Source organism: Epinephelus fuscoguttatus, linkage group LG12, assembly GCF_011397635.1.
Source record: "Epinephelus fuscoguttatus linkage group LG12, E.fuscoguttatus.final_Chr_v1".
Classification (NCBI taxonomy): Eukaryota; Metazoa; Chordata; class Actinopteri; order Perciformes; family Serranidae; genus Epinephelus; species Epinephelus fuscoguttatus.
Window position 1 is genome coordinate 41,940,810 of NC_064763.1, and position 25,337 is coordinate 41,966,146.

General features: G+C 42.1%; 1 protein-coding gene across 2 annotated transcripts; it reads right to left on the reverse strand.

Annotated features, from left to right (window-relative positions):
- Positions 1-1,816: 1,816 nt before the first annotated feature.
- On the reverse strand, positions 1,817-22,889 carry pcf11 (PCF11 cleavage and polyadenylation factor subunit). 2 transcript variants are annotated; one of them, XM_049591109.1, is made up of 18 exons: positions 22,506-22,889; positions 17,071-17,196; positions 16,591-16,773; positions 13,204-13,419; positions 11,165-12,159; positions 10,673-10,850; positions 9,596-9,995; positions 8,170-8,313; positions 7,997-8,062; positions 6,382-7,721; positions 6,132-6,198; positions 5,894-6,022; positions 5,637-5,760; positions 4,387-4,570; positions 4,139-4,294; positions 3,657-3,749; positions 2,647-2,682; positions 1,817-2,568 (listed from the first exon to the last, which is right to left on the reverse strand). In XM_049591109.1, the coding sequence occupies exons 1-18, from the start codon at positions 22,746-22,748 to the stop codon at positions 2,320-2,322; spliced, it is 4,929 nt and encodes a 1,642-aa protein (XP_049447066.1). In that variant the 5' UTR covers positions 22,749-22,889; the 3' UTR covers positions 1,817-2,319. The 2 variants fall into 2 exon arrangements, with proteins under 2 accessions (XP_049447066.1, XP_049447067.1); XM_049591110.1 differs by lacking the exon at positions 7,997-8,062.
- Between the last annotated feature and the right edge of the window lie 2,448 nt (positions 22,890-25,337).

Below are 25,337 nucleotides of genomic sequence, written 5' to 3' on the forward strand. Positions count from 1 at the left end.
AACTTGTGTCAGAGTATTTGTACTCTGTAGTATGAGAGTAAAACTGGTGTCAGAGTATTTGTATTCTGTAGTACGGAGTAAAACTTGTATCAGAGTAGTTGTACTCTGTAGTACTGCAGTGAAAGTACTCATTACACAGAATAATTTGATGAAGTAGCAGTTGAAAACCACTAGTGTGAAGTACTTGTGTATATTTACTCACATACTGTATGTAAGTACACTGTTAATGTACTTGTACTTTAAATACTTATATTTTATCTGATATTACACATCATATTCAAGTAAAAGTACACAGGTATACAGAGCTTCATGTAGTTAGAGTACGAGCTGTGTACTTTTACTGCTTTGACTGCATGAAGATTACATCAGAGGGATTTATACTGCGGGATGTTTTTAAACTACTGCTTCATGTACTCAGTAAATAATCAGAGTACTTTTACCTGTACTGAATATTTCTCTGAGATGAAATGAAATGAAAATATATTTCAACATTTTTAAAGAATAAAAACTTTGATTTTTTTTAAAAAAAACTTTGGTTGAAGACGTTTTACAGTCAGAAGGAAACATGAATATTTAATGAGCCTGTTAATTTTATTTTTATTTGTGTTTTGATTTGAATTTGAACTGATTTTTGTTGTGTTTGATTGACTGAGACTAAAGGATCGTTTACACTAAATATTTAATAAGAAGACATTTTGTTTGTGTGACGGAGTGAAGGAGCGTCTGAGAGGGTCAAAGGAAATAAACATTTTAAATCAGAAGGAAAAAACTGCTTTTTTTTTTTTTTAACATAACAAAAAAACTGAAAAACTGTCGACTCACTGCTGAGAGGGGAAAATATAAAGAAAGCGAAAAAGACCAGACAGAAAAAAAGATTTCAATAAAGCAAATAAAGTGACAATAGAGGAAGAAAGGAAATGCTTAAAAGGAAAATGGTTTAGAAAAAAACTGGAAGAAAAAAGTAGGAAGAGGATGTGAATAAAAAATGAACACAGACAGTGAAGGGAGGATGTGGAAGGAGAAGCAAACAAATGGAGCAGAGAAAGAAAAGAGAAAAAAAGGATGTGGAAGAATAAAATAATTATAAAAAGGTAAAACAAAGAACAAAAGCACTTAGAAATAAGAGGATGGGAGAAGGGAAAGATAGAAAAAGGAAAATGAAAAGTAGGGCAGAAAGAAAGTTTAATAAAAAGGGAGGATGGTGAATGTAAAAAGATAAAACAGAATAAAACAATAATGGAGGGAAGATGGTGGAAGAAATTTAAAAAGCAAGAAAAAAACAGTAACAGAAAGAGAAAAATTAACAGAAAGGGAGGATGGAAGAAAATAGAAAATCATAAGACCGGGAAAAAGAAAAGAACAAGAATAAATAGAGAGGGCGGTGGAAGAAAGAGATGGAAAGAAAAGACAGAAAAGAAAGAACAAAAGGAAAAAGTAAATGAAAAATATAATGAAAGAAAAAGTACAAGAAAGATTTTAAAAAGTAAGAAAGGGAAAAAGAAACAAAAAATAACAAAGTTGTAAAAGAAATAATTTAAAAATAAAACATGAGGGAAACTGAAAATAAAAAACACGAATCAGTTCCTTTTCTGTTCTCACTGTGAGTGGTTTGAATTCAGAAAGAAGCCGAGACATAAAATTTTCCCTTAACTTCTCGTCCCGGCTTTGACCCCGTCAGCGACTCAGATAAAAACCAGAAATAAAAACAGCAGAAGAGAAACTTTAAATCCACTGAACCTTTATTGTTAGTTTGGAAACCTAAGTGACAATAAAACGGCGAGCGTCAGAGATCAATCAGCGTTCACACGAACACAAACAAGTTTCAGACTCTTTTATTGAAGACCAAAGAAAAACAAAAGGAAAAGGACGACTGATCCTGCGGAGAGACGCGTCCTGAAGAGCCGGGTCCAGTCTTCAGCCGTCCAATCAGATGATGCTTACCTTTAACGCAGCAGCAAACAACTCAACACCTGTCGTCAAGTCGTCATCAAACCAATCAACCAATTAATCAATAAACTATGTACAGAGGGTGACGGGCAGCGAGCAGCAGCCGTCAGATTCAATCACTGTTACACCAGAGATACAAAAAATACTTTAATTCATAAATTAAATCATTTACATCTCTGAGCCCACAAAGCAAACATGTCTCCACGTGTCCTTCACAGACAGACAGCAGACCTCAAATGGCCGCGCAGGATCCAAATACAAAAATGTATTGAGCTTTAGTGTCGGTGCGGAGGGCCCCGCCCCCGCACGCTAAAAACACCTTTCTCTCTGAAAAACAGAGAAAAGGTCGTCGACGCCGAGAGCGCCAGCGGGTCACTGTTTGCTCTCCTCACATTGCACTTCGTCTCTTAAAACCTCCTCCTCCTCCTCTTTTTTCACATCGGGAAGCTCGCTCGCCTCAGACTTCACTTCCTGTTTGACTGAGACTGAGGCGGCGGTGGCGGCAGCAGCAGCAACTTCACAGGAAGTGCCCTCCTCCTCTTCTTCGCTCTTTATGAAAGCGCTCAGCGGATGATCAGTGAGCAGCTTGTTGGGCGACGGCGTGACGTCGAGGTACGACGACTGAGGAGACAAACGGCAGTAAGTCAGACGTCTGAAACCTTCAGCGTTACGATTTTGATTTATTCTTCAGATACTTACATTTTTATAATCTTCAAAACAGGCGGGGTGGAAGTTCTGTAAACACAAACAAACAAACAGTCACTGCAGGTATTGATCCTTGGATACTGATCGCTGTCATCAACACGTCAAACACAGCAAACAGGTTTTTAAAATCAGATAAAATAAACTCACATTCTTCACTTTCATCTTAGCTTAGCATGTTAGCATGCTAACATTAGCTGACTGTTGCTAACCCCTCAGTCCACCGCTGGTTTAAAGTTAAATAGCTGGATAAAACCAGGACACTCAGTTCAGTGTCACATGTGTCAAATTATTAATTTATCCGTCAATCTCCTGATCAGTCCACTGATTGGTTCTGATTTTAGCTCAAACAAATATCAAAGTTCAGAGAGAAGAAATGAGCTGATGTTCAGTGTCAGGAGGACTGATGAGCATTAATATTTTACAGATATTTGTTACTCATTTTTTGGACATTTCCATTTTTTCTACATCAATGTTTTTTAAAAAAAAAAAATTTAAATTTTTTTTGGACATTTTAATTATATTTTTCCCTCATTTTATTAATATTTTCTCCATTTTACTACTATTTTACATAAATTCTACAATTTCTAATAGTTTGTATTTTTTTTAACATATTGGGTTTTTTTGGTACATCTTTTTGTACAAATTTTACAAATTTTTTTTTTTTTTTTTTTCAGACATTTTACTAATATTTTTTAAGACATTTTACTGGTATGTTGTTTTGGATATTTTACTAGTATTTTTCCTATATTTTAACAATACTTTGTGGGCATTTTATTAAAATTTCTTCCTACATTTCACAAATATTTTTCCTACATTTTTACAAATGTTTCGTCTAGATTTTACGAGTATTTTGGGACATTAGTAATATTTCTCGGGGGGAAATTAGGATACTTCACTAATCCTTTTTTCCCCCGACATTTTACAAATACTTTTCAGGGGAATATTTTCAGACATTTCTAAGACATATTTCTGGAGTGTGTGGTGATGTTGGCGCTGTGTTGTACCTTGTCGTCGACCCTGACGGCGTTCTTCAGGAACCAGTCCTCCTCCTCCTCCACCCAGTACGTCTCAAAGGGCTCCTGACAGATTTCACACGACTGCAGGAAGAAAAACATTTTTGACCTTTCACACTGTCACACACATTGTCAGTGACTCGTAAGAAACAAACGTGTTGAGTAAAATAAATAATAACTATATAAATACAAAATGGATGAAAAAAATTCCTTAATGTCAGTGATGATGTTTTTTAGTTGTTTCTGTTGTGTTTACTACATGGTGGAAAGTAACTAAGTACATTTACTCAAGTACAAACTGTACTTTGATATTTCTATTTTATGTAACTTAATACTTCTCCTCCTGCACTGCATGTATCTGACAGCTTTAGTTACTTCACAGATTATTAACACAAAGTAATAAATGACGTAATATTAAAGATGAGACTACACAGCAGATCTCAGCTCTGTCGTCTCGTCACAGCGTGTCTCACCTCTCCCACTTGGTCCTTGGTGGCCTTCACGCTCTGGAACTCCTTCTCCTTGGCGGCCGCCTGGCTCTTCTGCACCTCCTCCTCGTTCTCCTTCTCAAAGAACTGACTCTTGGCTCGCTCCTCCAGGTCGGCGATCTCCTCGAACTCTATCCAGTCCTGACACACACACACAAGTTTAAACATCAGGACTGACCTCTGATAACCTTCAGCTGTTTTGAGGTCCGTATGGAGGACACGTGCGTTCTCACCGTGAGCGTGTAGTACCAGCGGCGGTGTGTGATCTTCTTGCTGGCGACCTTGCCGGCGTGGTTCTGTCTGAAGTGCCAGTCCAGGTGGTCGGCGTACATGTCGGTCTGAGCGGTGGTGAACCTCATGCTGCACAAGCAGCACTGGTTCCCTGAGTACAGCTTGGTCACCACGCTCTCGTAACGCCTGACAGACAGACGGGGACAGAACAAGTCAGACCGGTCAAACAGCAGCTCGCCATTTTTCTATTGGTTTACTTTATTTCAAGACTAATGCTGACAAATATCGACCCTGTGCAAATCTGTGCATGTTTTTATTTTCCAAAACACCGGGAGCAGACGACTACGGCTGCAAATAGCAACTACTTTTATTATCAATTGATCAGTGAGATATTTCAAGACACAGCGAGAGAAAATATGTGTGCGACCAACTGTCATGACAACCAAAAAAGTTCATATTTTAAATGATATGAAACTGAGAAAAATCCTGAGACTGCAGGAGCTGAGCCAGAGAACAGTTTACATGTTTGGAAATGATCAGATCAGTTAGTGATTAACTTCCTGCTGATCGACTAATCAATAAAGCACAGCAATATTAACTTAGATTTTTCCCTGAGTAATATCAAACATTTTACTAATATTATAGAATTTATGTTTTCTTATAGTTTTAGTAACATTTTTTAGATCTTAGATATTTATGGACATTTGACCAATATTTATCAGAAACACAATCTGACATTGTACCAACAATCTGGGGTTATATCATATAAATGTTTACAAAAGAAGTCTGAGATTTTACTTTTACCAATACATTCTGACATTTTAGTAAATCTTTCAGACATTTTACTAATTCTTTTCTTTAACAATAATTTCGTCATATTACCCATATTTATTTTTATTTATTTATTTATTTTTTACAAAGGAAGTCTGACAATATTATTCTGACATTTTACCAATAATTTGGGGTCCTTCTATTTATATATTTTTTACAAAAGGAAAAAAAAGGATATGTTACTATATACATATTTTTCAGACATTTTACTAATTATTTTTCCAGGAAAAGAAATCTGATATTTTACAAATACTTTTTTAATATTCTGTTTTATTTTTGGACATTTTACTCACAGTTCTTGGACATTTCAAAAAACATGTTAGTAATATTTGTGAACATCTTTTCTGTAGTCTTTGGGAGACTCCTTGACTTATTGACAAAGTGTTTGAGGTCTGAACGGTCACGTTCAGTCTGTACTCACTGTTTCATGTCATCGACAGTGAAGCTGGTCAGGTCCGGGATGTCGTCTTCCTCCTCCACCTCATCCGCCTCCTCTTCCTCCTCCTCCACCACAGGCGGAGCTGCTGAGGCTGTGGAAGATGATTCTGGGAAAACAAATGAAATCATGTAAATACAACAGCAGCAGCATTTTTAAACCTGCTGATTATTGATCACGTTAAAGTCTCGGATCAAACTAACGAGAGTCGACCACAGAAATCATGACGGCGGTCCACTGACCCGTGGTGGTGGTGGTCGGTGCGGCGTCGGGCTGCGAGGGTTTGATGATGCCGGTGGAAATAAGTTTGGAAAGCAGGTCGTTGACGTCAACCTGACCGAAGTGGTTCTCTGGAGGGGCAACCTGCGGAGCTGCAGGAACACAAAACACACCAGTTAGAAACACTTCGATTTTTCTCCAGTTTAGTGTTAAAAAACTGTGTAAAATGTGTGAGAGTTAAAATCAGGAGGAAGATCTTACTCTGCTGTCCGAAAGGCACTGGGTTCTGAGGCAGGAAGGGCTGGTTGGGGTTCGCCAACATGTTTACCTGCAAACAAACGGGACATTTTAAAACTGGGTACACTGGGTTTATACTGGGTTTATACTGGGTACATGAGGACCAGCGATCCTGAGTGAACCCACGAGACTTTTCTGTGACATTACTAAACATCAAACCAAACCTGAGAAATCTTTGTGTTGATATAAAACGAATCGGCTTTGTTGGACTCACCGGCTGCTGCATGCTGACGGCGGGGGCAGCGGGGTTGTAGAAGGGGACGGGGCCTGGCTGGCTGAAGGGCGGCGCCGCCTGCATGTTGAAGCTTCCTCCTGGCTGCAGGTTGGGCTGAGCTGGGAACGCCATTGGCCCCGCCGGGAACTGAGGGTTCATGGGCTCAGGGAAGCGCTGGGGGGCCATGTTGAAGTTCTGCGGGGGGGCAATAGGTTCGTACATGGGTGGGGCCATCGGCCCCATGGGGGGCTGCAGGTTGTGTTGAGGAGGAAACCTCAGGGGGCCCTGCTGGCTGGGGGCACACTCGAACCGCGGTGGCCCACCCTGATGGGGCACGTTGGGTAAGTCAAACCTGGGACCTTGCTGAACGGGCCCCTCGAAGCGCAGCGGACCAGGGCCATCGAACCTCATCGGGCCCATCTGGTTTGGAGGGCCGTCAAAGCGGATGGGTCGCGTCTGCTGGAAGTTCATTGGTCCAGATCCAGGACCAGGAGCCATGTTGTTGTCAAAGCGCAGCGGGCCGTCAAAGCGCTGAATAGGACCCTCAAAGTGACCCGGTCCGGGCCCTGGACCGTCGAACCTGACCGGGGGCTGCTGACCAATGGGACCATCAAATCTCCCGGGGCCCTGAGGGTGAGGTGGACCGTCAAACCGCCCCATGTTGTCTCCGCCCCTCATTGGACCGTGAGACATGTGGGGTCCGTCAAACCTCTCTGGCATATTGTGATGAGGCGGTCCCCCGCCATCAAACCTGCCAGGACCCTGGTGGTGAGGACCGTCGAATCGGGACGACTCATCGAAGCGCCCGGGTCCACCGCTTTCGTACCACCCTGGAGGGTGCGGTCTGGAGGGACCCATGTGTCCAGGCCCGTCGTACCGGGAGGAGGGGTGTCCTCCATCATGAGGAGGTGTGTGTCCTGGGGAGTCACTGTGCTGTCGGACAGAAGACAGCGGTCCTCCACGGACAGGCGCCTTGAGGATGGACTTGGGTGGAGGGGGAAGCGGGGGGGCATCCAGATTGAGTGGCCCATCGTCGGAGTGTTCACTGTTGGGGCTCTCGAACCGCGGGACTGGGCTCACCTCTGCAGAGTCTTTCTGGTGTAGAGGAGACAGGCGCTCACGCTCAAACCTGGGCGCCGGCGGGTCCAGACCAGCTGGACTCGGACAGTTCCTGTGCACCACGGTGCCGGAGGGCGGGGGCACCTCTGGCCTCCGTGGGTCAGGGAGCCTGGATTCGACAGGTTGGCCGTACCTCCGCGGAGCATCGTAGCCGCTCTTCTGTTCTTCACGTTCGTCAAGGCGTTGGCGCTCTGTCAGCGGAGAGTTCCACTCCCTCTCACCTGGAAACAGCGGACAGAAACTCATGAAGACGCACAGGACGTCCTGTGACTCATCAGTATAACAGCAGCTCATCTCATCTACAGTTAGTAAAGATTCAAAGTATAGACAGAGATCTAAAAAGGACGAAACGTAAACTCTTCTTCTCTGGTTACGGACGGCGTCTCCTGACCTGATGAGCTGATTGGACTCTGCTGTGGTTATTAACTGAGGCTGAGCATGTGAGCTGAACTCCCTAATTAGATGTGTAAACCGATCTTTTTAAAGAGTCTCTAACCCTGCTGAAGTGTCCCTGATCGAGACCCTGACACCCCGCAGCTCCAGAACCTGACCTCTGACCTCTCTGTGGATAAAGACGACAGACGACAGATAACGTTTGGCTTCACAGATCAGTTTACAGGCAGATAAGACATCATGTCATGGTGGACGTGTTCGGAGCCGTGGACTCACTGGACTCTCTGGGGTCGGCTCTCCTCCTGAAGCGAAGGCCCGGCAGAGACTTCAGGGTGGGGAACTCTTTGCCATGGTGGTACTCCTCGATCATGGGGCCGAGTGGTGGGCGGGGCTCCTCACGCTCTTTACTCCTCCTCTCACCTGTAAGAGTCATTAACCAGCGCACGTCAGTGACACAACAATAAACCGTCTTCGTCATGAAGCTCTGACGTCAGGACTTTACAGTTTAGCGATCAGTGAAGAAGAACCTGAAAACAGCGCCCTTCGTCTACGTATTCTAGGAAACGAGACAACCCCTCCACATTAAAAAAGATGCTACTTGTCTAGTAAGACTAATAATTATGTTTATTATCAATTAATCTGCAGATTATTTTCTCCAAATTATTTTGTTTATCAAATGAAAGAAAAAAAAAGAAAACTAGAATTTTAGGGAAGTTCCCTCGAGGCCTTCTTAAAATATCTTGCTCATGAGACGGACAAAAGGTCACAGTAACCTCTGACCACCATCTGTTCAGCTCATTCTGGAGTGCATAATTTCTTCTTGCCCACTTCTCTGGCATTTTTCAAACTGAAATTCAATTCAAACATAACTTCAACAAGTGGGCATACATGAAGGGAGAGACTGAACGAGGGGAGAAAATTACGCAACAAACACGACAGTAAACAAAACATCATGTATTGACACGTTAAAGCTACGTTACGTCGATAGAAAATTATCTGTCATTATGTTATAGGTTATTTATTAAAGATTATTGTGACAATATCATAACACACAACAAAACTCGTAACTTTTAATTATTCTCACTAACTCCATGACTTTTCCAGGCCTGGAAAATATAATTGTGAAATTCAATGACTTTTCCAGGCTTTCCAATACAATGGGAACCAAGCTCAAGGCCTTCTTAAAACATCCTGTTCACGAGCATGAGACAAACGCCAAAGTCTCAGTGACCTTTGAACTTCTAAAAATCTTGTCAGTTCATCATTGAGTCCATGTGGACGTTTGTGCCAAATCTGAAAGAAATCCTTCAAAGTGTTTTTTTTTTTTTGTAGATATTGTGTTTACAAGAATGAGACCGAAGCAAGGTCACAGTGACCTTTGACCTATGATTAACAAAATCTAATCATTCATCATGTTCATGTGGACATTTTTGTCAGACTTGAAGAAATTCCCTCATGGTGTTCTTGAGATAACGTGCATGAGGACTGAACAGCGTCGAGGGTGTTTGGGACATTGTGACGGACAACCCAAAAACATGCCGCCTCTGGCCACGGATGTCATCGGCGCGTAGTCATGAGTAAGCCTTTAATTATTCGCCACAGCGCCAAGTGACGTATTCTGACAGCTTGTTTCATCTGAAAACCAAAACCCAAAATATTCAGTTAAACATCAGCCAAAGACATCAATCAACACTCAGCCTACCTGGTCTGTCCCGTGGCGCCCGGCTGTATTTGTGTGATGGCGGGTGTCCGGCGCTGCGGCCCGTCTTCTCACCCTGCCCAGTCTCCTCGCTCTCCTCCGGACTCTCCTCGCCGTCCCACTCCTCCCCGGTGTTTCGATGGGTGACCTGCGTCTTCCTGAGCTTGGACTTGTGTTCGTAGTATGACAGCTCCGCTGGGTCCATGCCTTCATGGGGCCGTGGCTGGGAGGGGGCACCCGGGGTAGTCAGCAGCGGCAGTTTCTTGGCAGGGAAGTCAGCGGACTCTTCCCAGCTGTCGGAGCGTTGCCTCTCCTCCTGATACTGAAAGAAGTGTTTGATCTTGTGGGCCATGTTCAGGAAGTCCTCCTCGGTGATCTCGCCGCTCTCCAGACGCTTACTGGCCTGCACAGAGACGAGAAGATGACAACTGTTACATAGATGAAACCTGTGCTGATTTTCAACCAGCTCTGTGTCATAACACTGTGTGTGCAAATGATTAGTTTGTGTTTCTGCTCGTCTCTCAGTAAAAATCTGCCGGATGACACAGTTCGTGTCACCCAGTGGATTTTCTCTGGATCTTAGATCATTGCTCAGACTACAGACTGTACTTCTGCATTTTCAAATGCTCGCCATCACGGACACAAAGAGCACAGAAGTGGACAGAGACACCTGCACCGCCCCAGCTCAGACCAAAGATTCACTATGACACAAAACCGTTTCAGAACGTTGCAGAGAAAAGTGTCAGCAGTGTGAACTGGCCGGTCTGAGCTCGACTCAAGCTGGCTGATGATGTCACCTGACACTCAACTGGTTAAACTGCCTGCAACTGGTTTTAAAGCACGTTACCGTTTCAACAGCCAATCAGCTTGTAGTGCTCAATCAGCTGGTCAAGTCAAAATGACCACAGACGACAGGTGCTCCGTCCCCGCCGTGCCTTCAGTTTCCATCCTGACTGTTTTGTTTTTTTACCAGTAGACGGAAATAATTCTTCTGCAGGTTCTGAAGCCTTTAATTTTTTGTTTTTGTGACTTTTATAAAGTATTTATAAAGAATCAGTGAGCGTGGTGTTTGTGACGCACCCTCCTCAGCAGGTCCTTCTTGGAGGCGGAGTTGAGGACTTCAGGTATCTGCAGATTGGCGTCTACGCTGAGGCGATGCTTCGGGGTTCGGGGGGTGGTGGGGCGAGGCGGGCCGCCGTACTGTTTGTGTCTGGGAGGTCCTGAGGGCTTCAGGTGAGGTTCCTCCGGCAGCTTCGCACTGAGAAGGAAACACACACAAACTTAAACTTCATCCACAAACACTGAGACGACCTGCAGGATCGCTGTGATGATGATCCATCGATTTTAAAGCAATTATCAATTGAAAAAACATAACTACAAAAAAAAGATTAATCTGTCATTAAACACAAAAGATCAAAGTTCCTTAATGTGCGAACACAAACAGCCGTACGATGATAAAACTTGTTAGATGAGGAACACGTGACGCCAGCGTTCAGTCTGATGACACGTTCATGTGAATTACATGTGAAGTTTGTTTTAAACATTAAATATGATCTGAGGTGATGGACTCACTGTTTGTTCTCCTCCCAGCCGCTCCTCCAGCGGTGGGGAGCCTCCTTGGCCTCCTTGCCTCCTCCGTCGTGGCTCCGTGGGGAGTGAGAGTCTCTGGCCTCAGAGTGCCGATCCTCAGCCGGCCTCTTTGACCTCCTGTTTTCTGATTGGTTCTTTTTGGGCGCGAGGCGGGCCTCTCTGCCGGGCTTGCCGTGCTCCGGTTCTTCTGCGCGGACCCTCCTGGGTTTGCCGGCTTTGTGGGAGGGAGACGGGGACAGGGAGCTGCTCCGGGCTCTGCTCTTTGGGGACCGCCTGTCCTTCCTCTTTGGGGAGGTGGCGGGGGAGCGAGACCTGGAGCGGGAGCGGGTACGTTTCCTGGCGTGCGTCCGGGCGTTGCCTCCGGTCTTGAACTCGAGCTTCTCCGCGGGCTCTTCGCGGTCGTGTTTGGTCACTGAGCCGTTCACCAGCTTCCCCTTGTTGGACCGCTGAGGGTCGACCCCCCGGGCGGCGCCCTCTCGCTCCTTCTTCTCTGTGCATCTTTTCTTCTCCTTCAGCTCCTCGTCTCTGGCGTCTCCACTCTTGTCCTGTGTGCGTTTCTTCAGTCGGGGGTCTTTCTTCGTGCCGTCAGCTGACTTCAGAATCTCGGCCTCCGCCTGTTTGTTTTTACTCTGGACACTTTTTGCCAGCGGAGATGGAGACTTGGACTTGGCCTTGTCCTCTAACACGTCTTTCCTCGGGGTCCTGGCCTTCTCTGGCCGGGTGGATTTCTCAGGTGTGGCGAGGCCATCCTTCTTGCTAGCAGGCTGTTCTTTGGCCTGGGAGGCAGCAGGGGGGCCGGTGCGGTTCAGTCGGGGGTCTCTGGTGGTCGACTTAGCATCTGTCTGAGTCTGAGGAGGTAGCCACGGTCGGACCACGGGGACGGTTTGGCTGGTGGTCTTCGGTGCCGTGCTCAGTGCCGCGCTCTGCGTTGCTGGAGTTGAGACTGAAGTCGCTGTTGGCATCACAAATCCACCGGCCTGTGGACACATGAAACAACTGTTGGTTCTGATTCAGTGGAGGGAGAAAATTTATTTCTAAACATGGATGGACTGAAACGAACAGGAAACAGGAAGTCACTGATGTCACCAGAAATTCAACTAGATGAAGAAATAAGTTCGGGAAAATAAAGAGTGAAAAACAGCAAATAACTGCTTAAAATAATTTAAAATACATTTGAAAAAGCAAAAATAAATATGCATTTTAATAAAAGTAAAAATAATTAGATTAAAAAATGTATAAATGCTAAAAATAACAAATTAAAAATAAGAGTAACAATAAATGTATTAAAAAAAATTACCTTTAAAACGTAAATAATTAAGTAAAAATAATTAATTAACTTAAAAAATAAAAGTAAAAATAAATAACTTTTAAGTGAACAAACTAAACAAAAAATAAAAGTAAAAAAAAGAATTTAAAAAGTTACAAAAACGTTAAATAAAAAAATTAAAGCAAAAATAAAATAAATAAAGATTAAAATTTATTAAAGGGAAATATACTAAAAGAAGCAAATTAAAAGAAGAAATTCAATTTGTGTCACGTTTAATCAGTTAATTAATATATCTACATTTATTTCTAAAATTATATTGGTACAGTTACTGGCACAGTCATTTAAATAACAAGTCATTTATTTATTTCTGATTGCGGCAGCTCTCTCCTCCATAAATATGGAAGCCCGAATCTGCTGAAGAAACAACATTGTAGTTTCAAAATATTTGGATAAAACAGGTTTGGATCAGGGGTCTCATTTATAAAACAGTGTGTAGGATCTGTACTAAAAATGTACGTGTGGACAAAAGCCAAAAAATATTCGTCAATTTCTACAATCAGGCTTTCAACCGTGTCATCAAATTTCTGTCTCCAAAATGTTGGTACGCATTTGTCAAAGTTTCTCCCATCAAATCTGTTTTTACAGTTCACATCTTTACGTGGCGAGTGGCGTGCGCCTCTTTCAGGCCTGGTTTTGTGCGTACACAGTTAATAAATGACACTACAGATCTGGGACCAGCCCTCAGTCGTCCTACCAGCTGTGCTTTTGTCTGTTCCAGCTCCAGCTCGATCTTCTTCTGCTGAAGCTCCAGGAGCTGCTTCTGTTTGGCCAGCAGCTGCTGTCGGATCAGCTGCTCCTGGGTCAGGCTCGACTGGCTGATGGCAGGGACCGGCTGGGAAGCCGATGTTGCCGGCGGTGGCGGCGGCTGCGGCTGAGCGGGGGCGGGCACCGGAGAGGACGGCTCCTCAGACTAAAGACACGACGAGAGAAGAAGAAACAAAGGGGAGTCTGTCAGTTAGTCCGTTTCCTCCGGCTTTGAGATGTTCTGCTCATTTTAGTGTTTCGATTTTCACAAACAGAAATAACAAACCTCAATTTGAGAACTGTCCTCAATGAATTACAAGTTATTTCTTACAAAATGAGCTCAAACCATAAAGAACGTGTGCACAGTTATTTACCAGCACCTAAAGAGGACATGTGGTGAAAGAAACCCTCAGGGACCTGTAAGTGTCTCAATAACACATGTCAACACTGACTAAATGTGGTCTAAACAAAGACCAGCATTGATTTCAAAACAGGAAGGACATATTACAGAAGGGATTTTATTAACTGCAGTACTACTTTTGTTATATATCGTCCAACACGCCCATGCAACTGTTTTTACGTAGGACGCACCAAAAGACATCTTAAAGACAGACTTTCAGAGCATCAATATATGATTAGGACGCAGGATGAGGACGACCCCACGGATAAACAAAGAGGTACATGATTCAAACTTGATGCAATATATCCTGGTTTAAATGAGGAAACTGATCACACACCCTTCCTTTGAATGAGAAACAGGGTTAGAGCGATCTGTTCTTATTATTGTTGATGTTGTCTTGTTATTATTCGGACTCTTCGTCTAACGTATTATTATTAATATTGTTTTTATCCAGATCACAGATCAGTAACTCCTGAATATCACAGCACAGAAACACTAGACCTTTTTCTGTACGATAGAGCTTAATTTAATTTCCTTCTCCCTTTTATGTATGTATTGTATTTTTTATATTAGTTAGAGATTTTCTGTGCTAAAATCTATTGCTGTCGCCCACCTGTGCTCACTTATTAATCAGGATTGGGTGACACCGCCTACCAAACTTGCTTGACTCCTGTCTACCTTTTGCACCTTGGCGAAGACCTTAGGGTCGAGACCCGTCAGTGTTCTAATGTTAGCAGCCATGTTTTTGAATAAAGGCTTTTTAACTTAATCTATATGCATCTGTTCCTGCTCCACACGAGTGCCTGAAGTTGCCTGCAGTTAGACGGCTCGTGCTGCAGGTTATTTGTTCAGTTACATTTTAAATTCAACAGGTAAACATGGCTGTAATTAGTTTTTCTTTCAGGCAGTGCTTACTCAATTTTAACTTTGTACTTTAACTCTACATGAGAGACACCAGTAAGTCTTTAGTGCTGAAACGAGCAGTTGATCAGTCTTTTTTTTTTTTAAAAAAAAAAAGCAAAAACATGACTGTTTCCTGACTCCAGCCTCCTCTGAGGATGAGCTGCTTTTCTTTTTTCTTTTCTACACATGCTGTGTTTTCTGCACCCTCAAATTCATTGTTTTCGATGTAGACGCGCGGCAGGTGAGCTCGAACGCAAGACACCATTTTTCAGGGTGCGTCGGCTGCTCCCTGAGATAAGTTCAACTTTTGGAGCACATGTTCATGTCACAAGGACCAACCAATCACAGCTGACAGATATCTTTCCCTTCTTCTGTAAATTTTCAGTCTGATAAACACGGAAAAGTTGATCATGTTAGTGCAGGTCTACCCAGAGCGTCACATCTGTCCCACAGACAACAGGCCTACACACTTATAAACAGCTCCTGAAAGAAGATCAGCTCTGCACTCAGGATTTCACCTAAATAGTCTATAAGATGTTGTTAAGGTTGCTTAGCAACCTCAGGCACAACCTGCTGCCATGCTCTTGAAAGCCGGCACAGAAAAGGCACAAGAGTAGTGCCCAGCTAGCCTCGCGTCACCAGGCTCTTCAAGCAAAGAGCCTGGTGTCTATTCACTCTGAATTTTGTCTGGATTCTGGTTCTGATCTAGGGAGCGGATGCGATATTCGCCAAATTCACCAAAGTAAAAGTGTTCACCAAAGTAAAACTTTAAATTCTGGCGCACCATCGATTTGGGGTGATGAGGGGTGTAAGAAAATCAATGAACTTAATGGCTTGGGGCTTTTCTTGTAAATTATCTTCTTTAAATTAAAAGTTTCACTGCATTTTTATTAGCTTGGTGCTTTTATTTTTACAGAAAGGCACAGCCATCGAATTCCGGATCCTGTCTCACTCGCCCTGGTTCCGTTTCCTTACCAAAACGGCCACTAACGGCCCCAGACTAGTGCCCAGCACCGGACCTGGACAATGGGGAAAAGGCGGAGATGACGTAGGGCATTTTTTAAACACTGGGCATCGGAGCGCTCCGGCAAAAATGCAGGAGCTCAGAGCGCAGAAACACGCGGTGTGTAGCAACGCAAAAACTGTGAGCAAAGCTTCGCAAGCTTCATTCTCACAAAAATCAATTAGAAAAAGGTGCCTCCTGCTGCTAAAGCGCATCCTGTGGGATCAGGACCTAAAAGCTTTTATTTAGACGTGAAAAAGAACTGATGAAGAGTACTGATAAAATCTTAATCATACTCATCCCTATCCACTCTAAATGCTACGGAAAAAGAACAGTGTCCAGAGTGGAACACAGAAAACAATGAACATGTCATCATCAAAATATCCATTTGATTTATCTTAAAAATGTCTGTCATTTGTTTGGATGAGCTACATGTACATGTATGTTGGTCTGATCTGTGCAACGCTGATGTGAAACATCATATTAATGATTTAAAAAACAGATATTGCCGGGATTGGAAGTCAACTCTTTCGTCCACCTGCTACTGTGGCTGGTGGAGTACAGAATCTACCAGCCACTAAATAGATAACCATTGGTTTCTTTTGCTTTAAGTGAAGTGAATTTTGCAGCCTCTTCTGTATTTTACCATCATCTGGCTGCTGGTTGGTGCTGATGTCCAGCCCTGGGTATTACAGATTATTTTGAGATTAAATGATGCAGTTAGACAAACAGATTCATGAAATCGTACTTGTCACGTCTGAGCATTTAAAGACTTTTTGGGAGATTGATTTAAGATATTTTAATACCAATTAAAGCCTTATTTTGGAGTAATGAATTGAATTTTAAGGATTGTGTAATGAAACCTAGCAGAGAAGTCATCCGCTATGCAGAGGACTGAGGGTTAATCACGTCTGTTAACGAGGGTCGGCTATCGGTTAGAATATGAGTTGTAGCGTCCCTGGACTGTGCCCAGCAGGTGTGAAGAGCCCAGTCCCAGTGGAGTGACGAGGTGTCGGCAGCAACATACACACCTGCTTTAAAAACTTGGGGTTGACATGAATGCTGGCGTTGACTGTGGGCGGCAGCGGCTTGATGGGCCAGGCCGGGTCCACAGAGTTGACCCGCACGTCCAGCAGGTAGAGTTTCTTGAGAGGAAACACATCGTCCCACGTCGAGCGCAGCTTGAACAGACTCTTTCTAGTGTTTTCGTCCACCTACAAACAGAGGACAGGACTTGGTCCAACGAAAAACCTAAAGCACTTCAGCATCATCACAGCAAAGGCTTTCAGCTCTATCACCACTACATTTACTGTGTTAAGAGTTAAATATGTGTAAAGCATGAGCCCCCCCTCCCTCGTTTATTAGCAGGACTACATTATGGCGTTAAGTAGACAGGAGCAGAGTGCAGGAGACCACACATAAAAAGCAAGCAACACAACAAACAGGAGGGAGGTGAGGTGCTAACAGATTTAGTGCTTAAATGTTTCAAACAGCAGCAAAGAGAACTGTACCTTTTCAAAGACACATATAAATGAAGTGATTAGGTTTTTAGCAAACACTGCAAGGTACTCTCCTCCAACATTCTTCACTATGGAATCCACTAAGTACAAAACTGGAAGCTTCTCGGCAGATGGGGCCTGGAGCAATAGAGAACTCGACAAGTTTAGAAAACAACAGGGGTTAAAAACCAACATTTCAGAACAGAGAACAACTTGACAGGATTAACAGGGCTGAGCGCCCTCCACCCTCACCACCCAAAAATTACAGCAAAATGTGGGCGAAATAAAGTCGGTGTCAGGTGAGGAAAAAGTGACACGTCTGATGGAAAATCAGTCCCAAGATTCGTCTTCACTCAGGAAGCACAATTATCTCCTGCGTGTTGTGAACACAGCTCCAAAAAACCAAAAAACAAAACAAAAAAAAAACAACAGGAAGATATGCAGAAAAATCTTCAGTCATGATCAGTCAGCAGAGACGTCCCCGAAGTCAGGGGGAGGAAACATGTCCATGATGCACTCTGGGTAAAAAAACAAAAAAAAGGAAGTCCAGTCCTCGGGAACCTTTTTACCTCCAAAGAGGGTTTCTTCTTCCAACCACTCTTTGTACTTTACCCAGACGACACATCGGCCAGTTTGACTCTTTTACTTCACACCCACTGACTTTTATTCACTCTCACTCTGTCTGAGTTTTACCCCTCAAAAGTTTTGTCTCCCTTCAGTTATTAAAAAACATGAGTAACCCATCAGGACACAGGACTGATCTGTTGGCTGCGTTAAACTGTGAAGTCTGCTGTTACTAAACTGTGCAGCATCAGCTGAGTGAGCAGTGTCTGTACGAGCCGAGTCACCCTCGGCCGTGTCAGTAAATGGAAACCAGACCAATAAATTACACTGGGAAATAAAAAATGACAAAAAGCACATTTCACATTTTTTATTATAACATTTTAACCATTCAGTGACATTTCAGGAATTCAAGATTCACTAGTGAATGAATGCATTATTTTTTCCTCTGATCTGATCAGAAGCTTCGCTGTGTCAAAGTGCAAACAGAGAGCACACAGGAGGCTAACCGCTGACTCAGGATCTGTTCTACAGAAGGTCAGAGGACACGTCTCCTGTGTTCAACAACAGCTACCCGACAACATTTATTAACAACACAATCAATAACACTGGTGAGGTCTGTCGTGGCTGTGAAGCATCGAGGCTTAAGTCAAAATCCACCAGAAATAAAATGGCTGATCCTAAAAAACTACGACCTCTACACGTCTTTACACACTGCTGCTGATCTGCTGCAATGCTCGATTCGTCCATCAGGTCAAAGTGTCACTAATTATCAGGTATCACTGGACAACTCGCGTTAAAGCCATTCATACTGATGAATCAATGGTGTTTTCATGATCCTGTTTAAAATCAATTTAAAATAAAATACATAGGAGCTAGAGCATTCATTGCTTTTACAAGACAAAGTTAAGACTTGTGTCTTTTGCACCATCGTGTTGTCTGCACGTGTCGACGTCACTATGTTATGCTACAAGCACTCCAAAACATGTGGTGGCGCCAGAGAAGCAGGTTGATGGGAATGTCTGTTGTATTGTTTTTTATTTACGACACATTTTCAATACTGTTATTATGGTCTATTGACTCACGTGACCTTTAGCTCAGGTTGTACAGATTATAGGGATATGACGCATTAGAAAACACTCAAAAAAATGACATCACAAGAGGCAAAAACACCAACATATGTACTGGCGGCCTGTTTGTGTGGCAGAGTTCAAAGGGTGGAATTAGCTCCAATAAAGTCTTTTGTTGTTCTGAACAGCTGAGCTGATTTCAGACATGTGTATGAGCAGATATATAAACTGTCTATAATCCCACACTGTAGCGCCATGGATTGGTTCTGAGTAAAAACAGACTTCGTAGCGGCTCTGTAGCGCTAACTCTGTGTAAAAAGGACTCGACTGACTCAACGACTGTGAGTTGATTCTGTCGTAAACGAGGACTTGACGATTGGTCCACTAGTGGATTAAACGTTGCTACGGTCACTAGCCAGCACCAGAAATGCTAGTCCATTAAACTCATCTTTAGATTATTTTTTTAGGGGGGTGGGGGGAATCAACACAGCATAGTATCATGATATTTTTGTGTGTCATCACACAGTGCCATGCATCACATTTTCCATTACATAAATCAACAGTACAAATACAAATGTAACTTTAGGCAGCCTACTAGAATAATGTTTGCAGCTGTGCAGATACATGGATGAAAAATAGAGATAAACAGACTGAAAACTTAATCCCGTTAGATCAAACATATGTTGACAGTTTTCCTTTGGGGAAATAATCTACAGTTAAAAAAGGTAATAAATCACAACATATTTAAAATCACAATAGTGTTGTGTTGTGATTTAAGTATCGTGGATCTTCTTTCATTTATGCCATTAAGTTCACCCAATGAAAACACAGCTGTCATAATCAGGCATGTTCCTACAGAATACTGACTTTTTAATGTAGTGAGTCATGTTATGTCATGTCCGCCTTATGGTTTACATTGTTCTAAACTTGGACTGTTTTCTGGGTGTGTTCTTCAGTCAGCTAGCCTGACTCTAAACTTCTGTTTTAACATCATGGAAACTAGTGTTTGGGAACACTCCTGGTTGTTCACGACGACAAACAACAGCTTTTCTTTAAGTCTCACAGAAGTCTAATTGGTTCAAAAAAATGTATGAAATATTAAAATATGAAAAAGCAGTTTAAATGGCTTTTTTATTCTGTAGCTTATTTTACAGCTCTTTCACTGAATTCTCTACATTTTTTAACGTATATCGTCTGTCTTATTTTCTACCCGTTTCATGTCATCATCTTGTAAAGAATGTTGTCGTGCCTGTTTGGAAACATGGTCAACACATAACTTACTTTTAGTCAAAACAATATACATATATATCTATATGGCACCATTTTGGCGAGAATGGCAAAAAATCTGTCACCTTCGTCAGTGGATTTAGACCTCAAAGGGAATTTATTAACTTAAAGCTGTTATGAAACACAAACTGCATCATTAAGACATTTGTGGTGGATTTTCACTTCAGTCGATCCCGACAGCAGCACACCAACTTCACGACATTCATCTGACGGCTAGCATTGACGGGAGATCAATTTGGATCTAAAAATCTTGCATCGCCAAAAGTTAATCTACAATTTCTCAATTGGTCTCTGTTCATCTGAGCAGGAGGGTCAAAGTTCTCTCTGGTTCCAGCTTCTCAGGTGTGACGATGAGCTCTTTGTCTGACATCACAGTAAATTCAGTTTCTTTACATTTTGGAAATTTAAAGTCCTTGAACTTTAACGGCCATTTTTCATTATGTCCTGATATTCTATAATGAACGATCAATCGGGGGTAAAAAAAAAGCAGATTCATTAATTATGAAAAGGATTAATGGCTGTAGCTCAAATTAATCCGATTATTCTTGGTAATTGTTCAGCAGCCTATAAAAAATGTAAATAAATCGCCCGTCACAATTTCTCAAGCTCTTACTGATATCCTGAAGTTAAATTCTTTACTATACAGGAAATCCTCACATTTGAAGGCACTGGAATCAGAGAATATTTGACAATCAGTTAACTGAATGAGACAAATGATTGATAACTGCCAATTAAACTTCTGACGATCAATGAATTGTTTCAGCTCTGAATGCAAAGCGTTTACTGTGCAGAGGAAAAACTGACAGGAACAGCTGATTTCACATCAGTGCGCCGAGAAAAAAAAAATCTGAATTTGGAGCAAACTTAATATATTAACCCATTTGTGCCCACAACTTAAATTTGAATTTAGTTTTGGTTGAAGTTTTGTCTGAGCTTGCTGAAGAACAAATCTGGAGAAACATTTAAAATTGGTCAAACTGAAAAGTTTCTTATTTCACTATATTCAGTCGTTGAGCACACGAGACTACTGCTTTTTGTGCACATGTCATTTTATTTTTGGAATGACAACAGTATTCCCATGTGCCCGAAGAACTGAACTATTATGTCTCTGGGTGCATGAGACCACTGTTTTTCTAAATAATTCATATATATATATATATATATTTGGGGGAAAACAGTATTCTCATGTGTCCAAAGACTAAATACGTGTTAAAACAAATATTTCATTGTATTTATAGATTTTTCTTTTTAAAAATATTACTTTCTCCCACTTCTTTTATCTAATATTTATCTTTTTAGCTTTATTGTCAGTATTTTACTAATTAACTTAGAGTGATATTCATCTGTGTATTATCTTACCAAGCTCAGGCCTGTTTTAAAACTGCAGGGAATAATCCTTGTACAATGCACCATGTTTCAATACAATCAAACTAATACTTTGAACTAAATGCAGTATAATCTTTGAGTATACGAGACTATTGTTCTTTTTATATACATTTCATTATATTTTAGGGATAAACAGCAGCCCCATGTGCCTTAAGATCACATATAGTATCTCAGATACATGGCATCTTTAACTTTTAACAAATATTTTACACATGAGAAAGAAAATGTAAATACTGACTTGAATATATGTCTGCTAGTTACCACATATCAAGACTTCAGTCAAAGCACAACATTATGGTGTTCTACTAAACACAGTATGTAAGAGTTGCATTACATAATATTGTTGACACAGCTGATGTTATACACTATAATGTTAACCTGACATTTTACTGTTAGCATCTTAAAGGTTGTACTTTTCCTGTTGATACCAAAGAAGCTACAACAGTTAACAGTTTATATTTAACGCCACCCTGTACGACGTGCTGTGTTCAGTGTGGTCACACCAATAAAGCTTCTAAAAACTGAACTGTAATAAAGTCTGTGGGCACATGACACTATTGTTTGTCTGTATCATTATATTTTAGGACTAAGAATGTGCCTGCAGACCACATCTATCTATAAAACTAACACAACTGCAGTGTGTTTCCGTATTTTTAAAAATCCTGACTCTGACTTTTGAGTAAAGTGAGATTTTTCATGTGTTGTGGAAATTCCAAAGTTCCCTAAATATGTCCGTAATTAACTTTTGTTGTTGCTTCACACTTTAACATTTTACTGTTCGTATCTTACAGTTACAACAGTTTATAGTTTATATTTATTACCAGCTGTACACCGCGCTGTGTTTCCGTGTGGTCAAACTACTAAAGCTTCTTTGAGCTGTATAATAATAATAAAGTCTTTGGGCACAAACGTGTTAATATAAACCCGCAGTTTCTCCCTCTGTAACAGATTTGTGAAGTTACAGGCAGCCCCTCGGGTGTTGCTGTTATTGAGCAGAACAACGGAATGTACCGTATCTAGGTGTAACACAGCTCTGGCCGCCATGTTTAGCCAGCAGCTAACACAGCGTGTAGCGGGCCTGTTAAATCTAACATACATCGACACAAACATCTGGAATTGAAAATATTCTATTTTTATAAAAACCTTGCTGATTTGCGCTTCAATTATTGCCACGATATCCTTGGCGAAGTTGAGGTTTTCCTCGGCCAGGATGGTCAGCATGTTGATGTGCGGCTTGCTGTTGAACGTCAGGTCCTCCAGAGACGACTGATACTCCCGGCACGCGTCTTCCCTCGCCGCTTTGTCGTCCATCTTTGAGCCGAGCGACCCGGGGAAACCTACACGAGCCTGATCGATACCATAACCACTGATCAGCAGGCAGTCCATCAACTCATGCGGGAACTCTTCCGCCCTGACTCGGTTCAGATTAACGCCGGTGCGGTGGGTTATTTCTGCCGTCGCCTCGTCGTCGTTCTTCGCCCGTTTATGGACGACAAGAAGATGGCGACTGTAACTGGAGGCCTCATACGTCACACCAACGTTCTTATAGCTGAGGTGACGTCAGTTCATCCCCATTGGCTTGTGTCAGGCCGCTTGTAGCGGGCTCTTGATTTTCATTGGTTCGATGAAATAACAGCCACACAAATGAGCCAATCAGATTGAAGCAGGGTGAGTTTATGATTACATAACGAAATATGTTTCCCAGAATTCCAGCACGAGGCCGAGGCGTGACGTTTCACTCATAACTGGAGTTTAAATCAGGTGTTTAATATTAACATCAAAGACATATATGTCTATGATTAACACTACGACATTAGCAATGACGTGAAAAAATTCATTAACCAAAATTCAAATAGCTTTATTGGCACAAAGATATGTTATTGCTGAAACATTTCATAGAAATAAATTAAAAAACATAAATTAATGAATAAAAATAAAAACAAAGTAAATGAATAATTAAGATAAAAATAATAATAATTTATTGGCATAAACAAAGATATGTTATTGTCAAAGTATTTCATATAAATAAAAAAAAAAAAAATAAGTAACTAAATAAATAAAAATAATATGTAATCATAATCAGCATGTTGTACTTTGTAACATTATACAGATAATTTTATATTTTTAATTAGAGCATGAGGCACATTTGCTTTTATTTTTTTACATGCTGTACATACTCAGCATATTAAATATATTTTATATTTTTACACTTCAGTCAGACGTAATTCTTATATACATATATTGGATGTATATATAGAGGTGTGATTTAGGGAGGGTAAAAGCTTCACTGGGGCCATCAGGTGGGTACCTTCCTTCACTGGTGTTGTGATGACAGGCCCACGACACCTGCAGAGGGCTCATCAGCAGCACCTGGCATCCTGACGATGTACTTAAGGCTCTGGGATTCGTAGGCCTGTTGCACAGCATCCTCCCAGGGCACAGTGAGCTCAGTGATGTAGACGAGGCGCAGTGAGGAGGACCAAAGCACAAGGTCTGGTCCGAGGTTAGCTGACGCGATATCAGATGGGAAGCACAAATGCTGATGCATATCTGCCAATGAAGCCCTGCCTCCACCAAACCCTTTCAGTCCAGCACCTTTGGAACCAGCAGTAAGCCTTCAGACATGGTACCTAGACCCTCGGTGTGTTCAGACAGTCCTCTTAAATGTGGGCGGGGTTGTTGTCACTCACTGCTCCGTCCAGCACTCGCTGTATTTCCTCATCAGCGGTGACACAGATGGAAGTCTGCACCTGGTTTATCATCCACAGAACGAGGCTGCACGCCCACATTTTCACAACAAAATAGAACAGGCTGCAGTGAGAGTCTCTCTCCATGGGATATTTCAAAATAGCAGCTTTGTGCATTTAGTCCTTCTCAGGCAAGCTCAGGGGTTTAGTGTTGCTGTAGCCCACAGGAAGTGAGGATTAGAATATATGACCTTCACATAATCCGCTCCAAATGAATCTATATTTTTAAAGTCATTACTAAAAGTGTGTGTCATATAAAAACTAAAGTGATGGTCAAAGTTGTCACAGTGAAATTTAAGGTGTGCTGATGGATTCACGTCATCAACTCATGCATTGAGTAACATTACAAGTTAACGTTCCACCTTAAAAGTTGCCGGCAGTCGGCCCAGTGAATGAAGTTATTTTTTTCTCTTTCATTTTATAGTTGTAGTTTACTGATGTATGAACAGAGGTTACATAAAACCAGAGTGAGCGTCCTCTACTGACCAATCAGACTGCAGGGTTTCTAGCTCCACCTTTTAGTGCCAGATCTGTGTGCTAGGTACCCCAACAGAGGGGGGACCAAACATGGGGACGCTAAGGAACGCTGCTGTTGAGACCATCCACAACTTTTCACACTGGAAACGGAAAATAAACGTACTGAACTGGACTGCTCGGTGGAAACGGGGCTTAACTTCCAGTCTCGTGCTCCTCCCAGTCGGCTGGTGTCTGATAAAGAGACAATCTGGGCTTTAACTGTTGTCGGTGTCTTAAAGCAGTGATACAAATGTTTGAAGTTGTGAGTCGATCAGGAGACAGATTCCTCTGACTTTGTCTGGCGCTTAAAAAAAATGATTTAGTTAAATTGCATGTCAGGTTTTTTCCAGCTCTAATTCATCATGTTTCCTGAAGATAAACTAACTGCAGTATATTCTCCATGATGAGCAGCTCTTTCCTCTTTCTGTCGAACTCAAATAAAAACAAAAATATATCTGACAGTTAAAGGAGAATGATCCAGATGTGTGATTTTAACAGACAGCTAACAGCTGACTGTAAACATTTCAGTAACTTTGAGGGAATGTGTGTGTTTTGTTAGGGTGTATTTCCTGGACTGGTAGAGACTGAATGGTGTTGTTGACAGCAGAGAGCTGACAGTGTCACAGCTGCCATGTGAGGCTCCTCACCAGCTGGTCGGATATTAATAGACTCAGTAAAGTAACACCAGACTGGGAGGAGAGATGTTGTTTCT

What these genes read in the sequence shown, in the direction of transcription:
- pcf11 (XM_049591109.1), bottom strand. Translation starts at nt 22,748, where the DNA reads ATGGACTGCCTGCTGATCAGTGGTTATGGTATCGATCAGGCTCGTGTA. An exon ending in TTATATGTGTCTTTGAAAAG is followed by an intron (nt 16,774 to 17,070) that starts GTACAGTTCTCT and finishes CTCTGTTTGTAG; the next exon opens with GTGGACGAAAACACTAGAAA. An exon ending in CCGTCAGGGTCGACGACAAG is followed by an intron (nt 2,683 to 3,656) that starts GTACAACACAGC and finishes TTGTGTTTACAG; the next exon opens with AACTTCCACCCCGCCTGTTT.